The following is a 13,065-nucleotide window of genomic DNA, read 5'->3' as shown; positions in this document are numbered from 1 at the left end:
CATAGGGTTCACCAGAGCCCAGAGAGAGAGAGAGAGAGAGAGAGAGAGAGAGAGAGAGAGAGAGAGATGAACAGGGAGAGGTTACTGGACAGTGTGTATCATAGTACACGCATTCAAACCCTCCATGTGACCTTGTCTGGTGTGTAGAGAAGACCTACTTCAAGCACCTTTTCACTTTGACACTGACCAGGCCAGAAAAAGTTCAGAGGATTATGAAGGCAGACAGATAATGAGAGATTTATCAACGGAAAGGGTGAGAAAAGGAGGCAGGAGAAAAAAGGAGAGAGAGGGTAAGGAAATACGGGAGACCATAAAGAAAAAAGGAGAGGGGATAGTCAGATGGGTTCATGAGCATCATGAATGGGAGAAAGCACATTTCAAACTCTTCCTCCTTGCAGCAGGAGAGAAACGGAAGCTCGTTTTCTAGAGCAGCCAGGAATAACTAGACAGATGTAAACATTGCATGGTGGGTACATGGAAAGCAACTGGATTGAAACACACAGCCTGCCTTTCAGTGCACTACCTGCAGTCACCTCCTATTCTGGCATTGCACTAAGGTTCCCACTCCCTGCTCTAGCTTTTCCTGCTCTGAGAGCAAATACAAACCATGCAATGGTAAACATACTAAGCCAAGAAAGCACCTAACCATTCAGTCCTATTTTTACAAGGCCTTATCTGAGCTTCCCATACAGGAAGGAACAAAAAAGGAGATCTTGAGAGTCACCAGCTCTCTTCCATCACACAAGCCTAAAACAAATCATATCTAGTTTCTATACCATTCACCCAAGGAATATCAAAGTGCATATAAACAACACACACATATATATGAGTCACTTCACCCACCAATGGAGCCACCTCTGGGGTAGGAAGCAGCTGCTGTTTAACTGCACACAGAAAAACTACATATTATTAATGTTAATAGTAAATAACATGTGCAAACATTATCCAAAAATTTAGATCAGTGAGCAAAGAAGAATATCGTGTTTAATTGAAACTGCAGTGGGAGTTTAGGTTGGTACAATATAATTACCCAAGACTGAATTTGGCCTGGAGACCAGGACTAACAACCCTGACTCCTACAAAAAGTGCCATGGGATCTTTAATGGTAATAGGTATCCAGAACCTCCATTTTACCTCTGATCGAAAAGATGGTGCCTCCACTGCAGTGCTTGGGAACTAACCCAGTGCTATCTCTCAAGGAAGGATGGCTACTAGTGAGTCCTCATCACCACTTCTTGCAGTGCCTGGGTTTTCCTAGAAAGTCTGCTATCCAAGGAATGACTAGATATGACTCTTCTTAGCTTATTAGAACGGAGATCACAGTTGGAAATGAGCTTTCCTCCCATCAGCTATCTGTTCCTCAACATCATCACAACAGCAAACGGTATAATCAGGGTGGTTTTTTTAGTTCCATCTTGGTTCCTGAAGTGAACTTTCCAATAGTAGAGTCAGCTAGTGGGCCTGAGTTGTTGCAATCCAAGTAGTGTGGGCAGCATGCACAGATTTTAATAACTGGAATAATCTATTTTCTAAGTTGCACCAAAATAAATAAATCTTGAGAAGAATTACAATCACTTTTAGACCAAAACACAATCTTCACCACCTGGCTGTGAGGGGAAACCTGTCATGCTGTTACCCTGGGACCAACTTCACAGATGAAATTAAATTCCCTCATCTCCATTGGTATTATAAGGATTCCCTACATACAAAGAGATGGTTTGGAAACATGAAGTGATCATGTGGAGCCTAGAGTTATACCCTTCTCAGAGACAACACATGATTCATAGGGGAAGATTTATAGCCACGGATGGACTGTTATTATAAAGTCACTCTCCCCAGGACTCCACTTTAAGAGCCTGTTTTGGAGAGAAATCCATTCATTATTCCTTTTTCCACTCACTGAAACCAATCTGCTACTAGAAACGGATCCTGTTCCAGTCTTTCAGAGTACAACCAAGATACACCACGGTAAATAGATATTGTAACCAACCTACTGTCTGTGTATAACACCACAATACCTATGGGTATTTAGAACCCACTCACTATTCATGAGTATGTCATCTATCTCTTTGAATCCCTCCACTAGCTCTCCCCTTCTCTATTTCTTCAAACATAAGCTGCTTGTATTCACTGCCAAGGGCCTTCACAGTCAATCCCCACCCGATCTTCTCTCATTCACTATCAAGTGTTGACGCATACCTCTGATGGGCCCATAATGCCAGCCTCTACTGCTCACTTGTTAAATTTTCAAACAAGCACCTTGGGGCTTTCATCCATGCTGCCCGCATGCTTCAGAGGCAATCCCTGCAAACATCTCAGACTCTACCTTATTATTCACCTTCAAATCCCTCCTCAAAACTTTCCGTTGCTGTGATGCCCACATAAAATTTGACAATAGCTGTTGCTGTGCAGAGACCTTCATCAGACAATACTGGGCTGTATTGTTTACTAGTACTCCTCTATTGGTCTGTATGTATCCATGTTGACTTTTGACTTATAGTTAGATTGTAAATTCCCTGGAACAGGGACTGTATTTTTGCTCTGTGTTTGTACAGCACCTAGCACAATGGGGGCCTGGTCCATGCCCAGGGCTCCTAGGTACTATGGTAATACAAATAAATAAAATAATAATTCAGGTGTCCTAGCATGCCTGAGAACCTGAAGGTGTCTCCTACCCATGAGCACCATTAAACTCTGAAATTCCCCCAAGGATAATCAAGTATCCTGACCTATCAACTATCTGTAAAAATGCTGGTTGGGTATTTTCTTACCCACCAGATAGTATTCCCCCAGCATCCCCTCTCCCCACCACCAAAAACAAAACAGCAATCTGAGCTTGCACCAAAGACCAGCCTTCAGGTGTATTCAGCACCAAGGCCAGAGCCTGAGGGGGAAAACCCCAAGCACCATGACAATGGAAGCTGAGAATCAAAAAGGAAAATAGGCATTTGAAGCATGTGATTTACTTCCTTCCTTCGGGCATGTGGTGTGTGTAGTGAAGACAGACCAGCACCAGTGGCTTATCTTGCTATTTAGCAACCAGGCTTTCATCTACTGGAGAAAGGAAGGGGGCAAGAATCCCTCACATATGTTTCCCAGAAGATGAGTCATCCATTGAATCTAAGTGAATCAAGCCATGTTCCTAGCAGGACTCTTGGGGGTGGGGGTAAAATGAGTTGATTTACAATCTGGGAGGTTTTCCATATTCTGATGCTCTCATCTGATCTATTACAGCAAGGTCCTCCTGCCTCCATCAAAACTGCCAGCAGCACTGACTGCTGGGCATGTCTCAGGAGACAGCAATTTTTTGACAGATCTGTCCAAAGTGCATTTCTAGGCACAGTAATTTAGACACCTTCTCCAACATCTGCAGAGCTACTATCTTGCAGTTTCTGATTCACAATTGCTGCTGCTTACGTGCTCTTCTGGATCAGCCTGTGTAACCAGTGACTTCAGCACACATGTAACAGGAAGCTTCCACCCTCTGCTCGTTGCTTAATATATTTACTTTGCAAACATTTTCACATAATCCCTTCCTGTTTCTCCCCACTCAGATGCCCGTTTCTGTCTCTCTCTTTTATTCCTTTTTCTGATGGCTAGCTCTCTGCAGATATGGCCCAAGGCCCTCTCTTCTTGTCTGCCTCTGAACAGCAGCAGTCAGGCACTACCATAACCATTAACTGTGGCATGCCACCATGATTACAGGGATCTCCTCAGGACATGAGGATGGTGGCTGGGATGAGACTGTCCAGCTGATCCCAGCCCACATGACAGAAGTTGTCTAGTAGGAGAGTATGCTGTTTCCAGGATGATGTTTCTCAAGTGTTCCTCACAGAGAGTTCTTAGTTTCCTTCAAAATGTGTTACGTATACTGTCATAACTATAAAGCGAAGGGTAACAGCCCTCCAGTGTACAATACTATAAAATCCCTCCTGGCCAGAGACTCCAAAATCCTTTTACCTGTAAAGGGTTAAGAAGCTCAGGTAACCTGGCTGACACCTGACCCAAAGGACCAATAAGGGGACAAGATACTTTCAAATCTTGGTGGGGGGAAGGCTTTTGTTTTGTGCTCTTTGTTTTTGGGAGGAGTTCGCTCTTGGGACTAAGAAGGGACCAGACATCAATCCATGCTCTCCAAATCATTCTGAACAAGTCTCTCATATTTCAAACTTGTAAGTACAGCCAGGCAAGGCGTGTTAGTTTTATCTTTGTTTTCTCAACTTGTAAATGTACCTTTTACTAGGGTGTTTACCTCTGTTTGCTGTAACTTTGAACCTAAGGCTAGAGGGGGTTCCTCTGGGCTCTTTAAGTTTCATTACCCTGTAAAGTTATTTTCCATCCTGATTTTACAGAGATGATTTTTACCTTTTTCTTTAATTAAAAGCCTTCTTTTTAAGAACCTGATTGATTTTTCCTTGTTTTTAGATCCAAGGGGGTTGGATCTGTATTCACCAGGAGTTGGTGGGAGAAAGGAGGGGGGATGGTTAATTTCTCCATGTTTTAAGATCCAAGGGGTTTGGATCTGTATTCACCAGGGAATTGGTGAAGAGTCTCTCAAGGCTACCCAGGGAAGGGAATTAGCACATTGGGAGTGGTGGCAGTGGACCAGATCTAAGCTGGTAGTTAAGCTTAGAAGTTTTCATGCAGGCCCCCACATCTGTACCCTAAAGTTCAGAGTGGGGAAGGAGCCTTGACATATACACAACCCTCCACCACTCAACAGATGATGAGACCTTCCAAAGAAAGGTCATATCTCCCCACTGCCAAAAAATAAATGTTGATTTTCAGTTTAAGGCTACAAAGTGACATTGTTGTAGGCTCAGGAGGTACCTTATGCCACAGAGGAGAATGATAGTCTGGTGGTTAGACTGCTAGCCTGTAAAGTCTAAGGCCTTTTTCTGCAGCCACATTAGGACAGCAGCAGCCATGAGCTAAAAGACAGAAAGTCACATCCTCACATTCCATCTAAATTACATTAAAACAATGAAATATTGTGCTGTTAAGAAGGTGCTCCTGTCCTAATAGTACCCACCATCACCAGATAAAGAAACAGATCTTTAAACATCTTAAGAAAACTTTGTTTGATAGCATTCTGTCTGGCAAGGAATCACTTATCAACAGTTAAGTATCAGAGGGGTAGCCGTGTTAGTCTGGATCTGTAAAAAGTGACAAAGAGTCCTGTGGCACCTTATAGACTAACAGAAGTATTGGAGCATAAACTTTTGTGGGTGAATACCCACTTCGTCAGACGCATGTGTCTGACAAAGTGGGTATTCACCCACAAAAGTTTATGCTCCAATACTTCTGTTAGTCTATAAGGTGCCACAGGACTCTTTGTCGCTTTTTATCAACAGTTGTGATTGTGAAATCTATACTTCTTTATTGTTTTGCCTTCATTGTCCCTACTTTTCTATTGTTTATCTGTATGGTTTCTGTATGGTTCTTTGATTGTTTCGGTCGCATAACTAATTTTGCAAGATCTAAATCAACTAAGAGGGTGGGATATGATTGGTTAAAGAATTGTTTTGCAATATGTTAGGATTGGTCAAAGAATTATTTTGTAGTACTTTAGTTTAAAATGATTGGTTAAGGTATAGCTAAGCAGGACTCAAGTTTCACTATATAAATTGGGGTCCAAAAGGAAGTTCTTTGGAACCTACCTCCAGGACACAGCCCAGGATCAGAGCTGCCAGACTCAACACCCTGCCAACCATATCAGGCAGAAGCTGGAGGAGCTCCAGATGACCTGATCCTGATTGGCCACCAGGAAAACTTTGTTTGCCTTACTGGCAGTGGTGAGCACTGTATGCTTAGCATGTGCATTCTGTTTTGGTAACTGTTAACAAATAGAGGTTACGAATATTACTGGGTACGGCACTTTCACTGACAAAAGGCCCTGAAAACCCTCAGAAGAATATGTCCTGAGTCCTAGGAACTGAGTATGGGTGGCCCTGAGCCCTAGGAAATGGGTATTGGTGGATGCCTTTCACCTGGAGCCTTAGGAACTGGGAAAGGGTGGGAATGCCTAAATTAACTTGGTTACCCCTTGAGCCCACAGAAGGGTAAAGGTGGGGCACCCTAGAGAGTGTGGGTAACAAGCCCAGAACTTGCAAGACCTCGGTGCAATTCCCTATATGGCCATAGACTTCCTAAGTGACCATGGCAAGTCAGTTAGCCTCTCTGTGCCACTCACCCCATCTGTAAAATGGGAACAATAGCATTTCCCTACCTCACACAGGTATTGTGAGGACAAATACATTAAAGATTGTGAGGTACTCAGAGACTACAGTAACTGGGGCCATATAAATATCTTAGAAAATATCAACAGTGGAGGAAGTGTTTTTACTTTCTTCCTTTTGATTTCTGATCATATAAGGAACTGTACTATTGTGTTACATTGAGGGCTGCCAGCGCTGGGTTAACTGCCCTATTCCATTGATGCTTCTCAGACGTCTCTGGATCAGCTGCAAGGGAATGTCCAAAAAGAGGAGCTGGAGGAGCAAAGTGACTGAGCCAAAGGAAAATCAGGAAAACAAGGAAAATCTGGGAACGTTTTTATTAAAATGCATTCCTTCAGCCAATGTCTCTCCATATCTACTACATCTCTAGTGGGGTCACAGAACTATTTCTTGACAAGCCCAATTCTAAGCAGGATAAAAATCATATATTTTTATTGACCTGCCCAATGCTCTCACCACACCAAAACAGACTAAGAAGCTAAAGACATGTAATTATAAGAATGTTACAAATTAACTAAGTTTACTAGCTTGAGGAATAGGAAGCTATGACACTTTCAGAAGTGTCCATGACTGGCTTCAGCCCCAGAGACCATTGTGTACCTCTCATAATGTCTGGTATCAGGGGCATGCAGAAAGGGGGGCAAGCAGGGGCACCCCAATAATCGGTGGGGGCACAGAACTCCTCCAGCCTCAGGGCTGAGGAACACAACATGCACCTCCAAAATCCAATGAAATTTAAATCTCTGGAATCCAACAAGAGAAATGGAAATTGATGAGAATTCCTAGCTAAGCCTTTAGGTCCAGCTGTGGGGGGCAAGGGAGGAAATAATGGGGCTCATACAGGATGAAACTCACCCTGTGCCAAGGGCAGAAGAAGGCCTATGCACTAGTTAAAGCCTCAAAATAGGGCATAAAAGAGGAACTTATGGTATATAGGCCTTGCACTGACCTTGCACAGGGGTAAATTTCACCCCCAAGGAACAGACTATATTTATGTTTGTTAGCAAAGACCCTTTCCAGTTTCTGTTGGCACTGTCCTTAGCATAGCTCTGTTTTCTACATATAATTTACTAATTAGCTCATTTTTGGTGGCCCGCATTATCTGATTTCAAGACATATATGCAGTAACACAAAAGACACCACACTAAAGATATAGAAAATAGCAGTGTGAACATAAAAATAGTAAAAAATAGAACCAGTTTACATGATGTCCCTCAAGAAACAGTCCAGAAATACATGTAACTTTTCCCATTCCATTATATCATATTATTTATCAAATAGTGCGGGCTGTCATACAGTAAGAGTTCATATTGTAACGCATTACCCCAGGCCGACTGGCCCCTTTTAGAGGGAGCAGCGGGTACAGTGCACCTATGACTGATTACTAGCTGCCCAGTTGTGTTTAAAGGCTGGTGCCTGGATCTTATGAAGGGGAAGACAGAAACAGGGGAAGTAAGGTTATCCACTGAAACTCTCTCAGCTCAGGGAGGTAAGGGTGCTGCTAAAAGAAGCTATGGTAGAAGCCACAGCAGAGAGCAGGAGGCTCCTGCAGGAGACCCTTGACTGGGGGAAGGGTTTTGGGCCTGGAGGACCTTGGACATTGTGAGCATGTGGAATAACTCCAGGTTGAAAGGCCTGAGATTTCCTGCAGACATAAAGAGAAGGGGTGGGTTCCAGGTAAGAAGGCCTGAGAGTGGATGTTCAGAAGAGGCTGGGTTGAGGAGAGAGGCTAAGCAGAGCCTGGGAAAGGCTCAGATGCTGTGCCCAGCTTGGAAACTTGAAGACAGACAGACTCCAGGGAAGAGGGGCTGTGCTCTGTGTAAGACTTGGGTAGAAGAGATTTTGTTGTATGTTAATAACAAGACAACAAGAAGGGGTGATGTTATTGGACACAAGCTTTGGTGGAGTTATTGAGGAGCCTAGGTGAAAGGGAAACTGAGGCAGGACTCTGCAGAGGCCTGCACAGCCAGCAGGAGGCTGGTGTGTGGATGCACAATCAAAGTCTGTCTGCATATGGGTAGACAATGGAACCCTCAATAATCAAACATGAGTTTTAATGAGTGGCAACCAAGGAACCTGAAACATGAATACAGTGTGGCTGGAGACAAGGAATCTGAGGTGTGAATAGACTGGATTTTTAGCATGTGGGTGCAGATACAGAGTATGTCTGCTCTGCAGTTGAGGTGTGTGATTGCAGCATGAGTAAACACACCCATGCTATCTTTAGTCTTGCAAGTTTGGGTACCAACAGCAGTATGGGCTGCAATGTGGGCTATACAAGCCTGCCCAAGTCCCTGGGTACTTACTTGGAAGCTAGTCCATGCTGAAATCCATGCTGCTGCAGTGTCACTACTATTGGTACCCAAGCTAGCTAGATTAAAACTAGCTCTGGTATGTCCACATATTCTGCAATCACACCTCTGATTGCAGCCTATTCATACCCACACAGTGAGAGAGACCAAAGGAAATTGCAGGGGAGCGTGGAATATTGGGGCAGTTGCTTCTGCCAATACAGACTGTCTTGGCTTGGCTGTTCCATGCTGCCCTCCGACTCTGTATTCTGTCACAAGGCAGCCTTTTAAAAACAAATGCTTACTGGGTGCATGCTTCCTGAAGGGGGAGAAGTCTCACCAGAAGTCTGAACACATTGAAAAGCACAGAGTGAGAAATGGGGTGCTGGAGCCTGAAGGCCCAGTCTTGGAATCATAGAGCTGAGAAGCTTGATACTGAGGAGGGCTGAGAGAGAGTGAGAGCTCTCTGATCCATTGCTCTGATAAAACCAAGGAGTGAGTACGCGTATTCTGACAAGAATAATGAAAAACGCCAAAGCCTGGTGTGGACAGTGCAGAATTCAGAAAGGTTAATTCAATGAGCAAACATCACATGAAGGATTAGGTTTATTAATAAACAGTCATTTCCAGTGAAAACACTGAACAAACTCCTCTGTGTTCAAAAGCAGTAGGTGACCTAGCAAGCTGAAGGAGAATCTGTTTTTGCTGTCATTAGTAATACACTCATCTTGGTGAACAAAAGGAGCATTTTCCATAGACACCTTTCCCCTTGGAGTTCACCCATCCAAGCACTGATTAAGCCCAGCCCTGTTTATGCTTTTTAAACTAGATATCAGTCATACTCCAATCAATAACACTGTTCTCTTTCAAGCATCCCTTTTCAATCACATTAATTTATTAATTCCAAGATGCACCTAGACCTATGATCCCATTATTTCAGCTTGTAACCTCCTTAGAATAAAGGAGTTATAAACTACTGCTTAAGTGACAAGACGATTAACTAAGGAAGGTTACTGTGTCAGGAAGGGGTTGATGGTGAACACAATATTCTAACAGTGTCCAACCTCTTTAGAGGAAACTACATTTGCTGAACAATACATGGAAGGGTCTCCATGTTGAATCTCGTCTCGCTCTGAAGTGAAATCATTGATGGTTTAAAGAATTATCATGCAACCATAGCGCTTTGATTTTAAGTGCAATACATTGAAAAGCGATTATGTAAAAATAAGACCACCTTACTTAACAGATCCCCTTCCCATCATTATCACAGTAAGATTTGCTGGATTTACACTAAAGTTCATTTTTACTCCTTTTTCTGGCTGTTATCCCTGCAGAGCCACTACACGGACGGTGAATTGGATTACAGTACATTCAGGCTCCGGTATCATCAACAGATTTGTTATCTGAATTAAGATTACAAAATCTTTATTGTTGATCATGCACAAGAACAAAGCGTCTCAGATCCCCAGGGGAGTTTGTGGTGCGAAAGAAAAAAAAAGCTTTTACTTGTCAACTGAGCACAATAAATCTAGAGTCACTGAGAAATAATGAACATGGAGACCTTTCATGCCAGTTTTGCAGTCACTGTTAAAGCAGAAATGGAATTTAATCAGTCAGGAAAGTAACATACTGCATATGGTCAGTACACATTTTTAAATATAGTGTCATGGCAGGTATCACTGGGTGGTGTTGGTATGTACAGTCTTCCAAGTTATTTTTCTTAGATCTTGTCTAATTTATACAACTCCCCTAGTGCGGATCCAGTTATAGAGACATAAGAGTGCATATAATGGTATAGATTATTTTTATATAAGAATAAGCTAATTTGCTGTAAGGCACTTTTATACTAGTATAACTACATCCATACTAGGGCTTTTACCAGTATTACTATTTCTTGAAAAATAATCATACCCATAACTGAAATAGTTACACCAGTCAAACTTTCAAAAGTTTGTAGACCAGGCCTTAGGGTGTGAGCAAATGTTCAGTCTTGAGAAGACCTGCTGTGTGTGTTAGTTTTGCCATGCAAAGGTTCTCAGTAAGGGGGAGCAGTGCAAGGAGTAGAAGATTTTGCTCTCTACCTATGGGTATGTCTACACTGCAATTATAAGTGTGACTTCTGCACATGTAAACATAGCGGTGCTAGATTTGATCTAATCAGCTCAAATAATGTACAGTGAAGTTGCAGCAGTACAGGCTAGCCACTTGAATGTGTCACCAGAGTCCTGGGAGGGGTTGTACAGCCCTTGCTGCTGGGATTCACTGCTACTGACTGAGCTAGCTAGATCAAAGCTAGCTCAGACATGTCTACATGTTCTGCTGTCACCCACTGACTGCCATGTAGACATACCCTTTGCCTCAAGAATTTACTCCAATCAGAGACAGAGGTGCATCCTTGAAGGGGAGGGGGGGACTTGAGGTGAGATTATTGAAAGAAGGGATTAGCTGCATGCTGCTTGTGACCATCTCTGTTCCAGGACTGATGTATGTGTAAATAAAACAAGTTACACTTAGAATATACCCAAATTCTGTGTCACTGATTTATCCTCCACTGGGAAGGTGACCTGAAAAGCCCCAGATGTTGTCTACTGCTTGGCAGAGGGACATCAATATTCATACTAGTTCAAAGCTAAATTTGCTCACAAACACAAAACTCACATTCCTCATTTGGAACAACATCCTAGTTTGAAGTTTTAAAATGGACCAACTGTACATGTGAGTTACATGAGTGCACAAAGTCTGAACAATTTTCTTAAAGGAGAAAACACTGTTTTTACACACTTGGAATCAGCTGAATAGATTTTCCTCTAGTTCACTCCCCTCCCCCCCCCCCAAAGTAAGTCACAACTGTGTTAGCCAAGCAACAGATGTTTCACCCCCAAAATGTCATTTTACAAAAAGCTGTTAGCAAGGGAAAGTAGAGGTTTCCAACAGAAGGGCCTGCTGCCCCCTAACTTTAGTGTCTCCAGTACCGTTAGAGTGGGAAGAGTTAGTTAAGCAACGGAACAAAGTGCCAGGACCCGCTGAGGAATTCCCATTAGACATGGTTTAAAAAACTAGCATCAGTCTTGCCAAAGGGGAGGCTGATCCCTAGAGGAGGTCGCAGGAGTGTGTGTGGGGGGGGAGAGGGTACAGCTGTAGGGGACTCTCAGTGAGAGGGGCCTCAGGCCGGCTGAGCTTTGTAGGGCCATGGGGAGCATTGGCCTTGGGGCGCTCAGTGCTGGAGACGGGTTCAGGGAAACGGGCGCTGCGCTGCCCAGGCTCACGCTTCCCTGCCCTGCGGACAGGCAGGAATTCCCCGAGCAGCGGCCGTGGCCCGGCACGAGTAGGCGCCGTTTGGAGGGGAGCCCGGGGCACCCCAGGACGAGCCCAAGCAGCCCCCGCCCACCCCCAGCTCCCTTACCACATTGCTGAGGAAATCCGCTTCGTTCAGGTCGCCCAGGTCCAGGAAGCCGGAGCCGCCTCCGGGGAAGAGGCGCTCGGAGGGGAAGGGCTCCAGGATACTGTCCATGGTGCCGGGCAGCGCCCCGCCGGAGCAGGGTTAGGTGAGGGGCAGAGCCGCCTTCCCGCCAGCGCGGCGGGCCGGATCTCGGGCGTCCCTCGCTCCCTCCGCCGATCCAAGGCTCGGGGGGTTACTCCAGCGCTGCCCGGCGCAGCCGATGGCAGGGCCCCGGGCACCCACAGGGCATGGCTCCTCCTCCCACGGGACGGCTGCAATCCATAGGGCACGGAGGCAGAGGGGCTCCCCGGGGCGGCGGGGGCAGCCGGGGGCCCCGCGGCGGCTGAGGACGGGGGACCGGGAGGAAAGGTTGGGTGCAGCGCCTGGGGCTGGGCAGGATCCGAACCCCGCGGGAGCGTGCAGGGGCCCGGGCTGCCGCCTGGGGCTGTGCAGGAGGAAGGAGGGGCGGTGTACTCCTCCGGGACTCCCCTCTGCCCAGCTGTCACTTTCACACTCCGCAGAGGATCCCCAGGCTCAGCCGCCTGGCCGGCCTGAACATCACGCCCCCCAGCTCATGAATATTAAAGACGGTGCGAGGCATAACTCCTCTCCTGGAACAGCCTCTTAAGGAAGCACTGGTGCAATGCATTGCTCCTCCCTTGCTCTTGCACTGACAGCTCAGAGCTAAGGAGAATGTTCGCAACCCAGAGCCATGGGCACTGCCAAGGGCAGGGAACAGAACTCACGGCAGATCTGTACAGTCATCGGGCCCCATGCAGCCTCGGGGGCAGCCACAGACAGAAGAGACAATGTGGGGAGATGTAAGAGGGAGAATACTGTGAAAGACCATTACAGGCAGGGGTGGCAGACAGGCCAGGGCTGGTCGCTCAGCATTTTGCAGCTGCCCTAGGTGAATGTGTGTCCCCTGCACATTCTAGAATTTCTCCTGACATCCTGATGACTCTTACAAGAATTGACATGGGATTCTTAATGACCACATGTGATCAGAACCATAGTCTTCTATATCATACCAAAGACAACCTCTGCAGCACTGCACTCAGTACGCCCAGGGAAGATCACCCACTACTGAGTTACA

General features: G+C 45.3%; 1 protein-coding gene across 1 annotated transcript in view; it reads right to left on the bottom strand.

Moving 5' to 3' along the window:
• Positions 1–12,506, bottom strand: part of CREB3L1 (cAMP responsive element binding protein 3 like 1) — a 63,599-nt gene extending 51,093 nt beyond the window's left edge. Inside the window, exon 1 of the mRNA XM_024214789.1 lies at positions 11,934–12,506. Coding sequence (XP_024070557.1) covers positions 11,934–12,041 — 108 coding nt within the window. The 5' untranslated portion in view covers positions 12,042–12,506. The remainder of the gene's footprint in view (positions 1–11,933) is intronic.
• Between the last annotated feature and the right edge of the window lie 559 nt (positions 12,507–13,065).

The sequence above is a fragment of the Terrapene carolina genome, unplaced genomic scaffold (assembly GCF_002925995.2).
Source record: "Terrapene carolina triunguis isolate 2854851 unplaced genomic scaffold, T_m_triunguis-2.0 Scaffold96, whole genome shotgun sequence".
Classification (NCBI taxonomy): Eukaryota; Metazoa; Chordata; order Testudines; family Emydidae; genus Terrapene; species Terrapene triunguis.
Note: the sequence above shows the minus strand (reverse complement) of the source record. Positions and strands in the feature narration are given on the sequence as shown.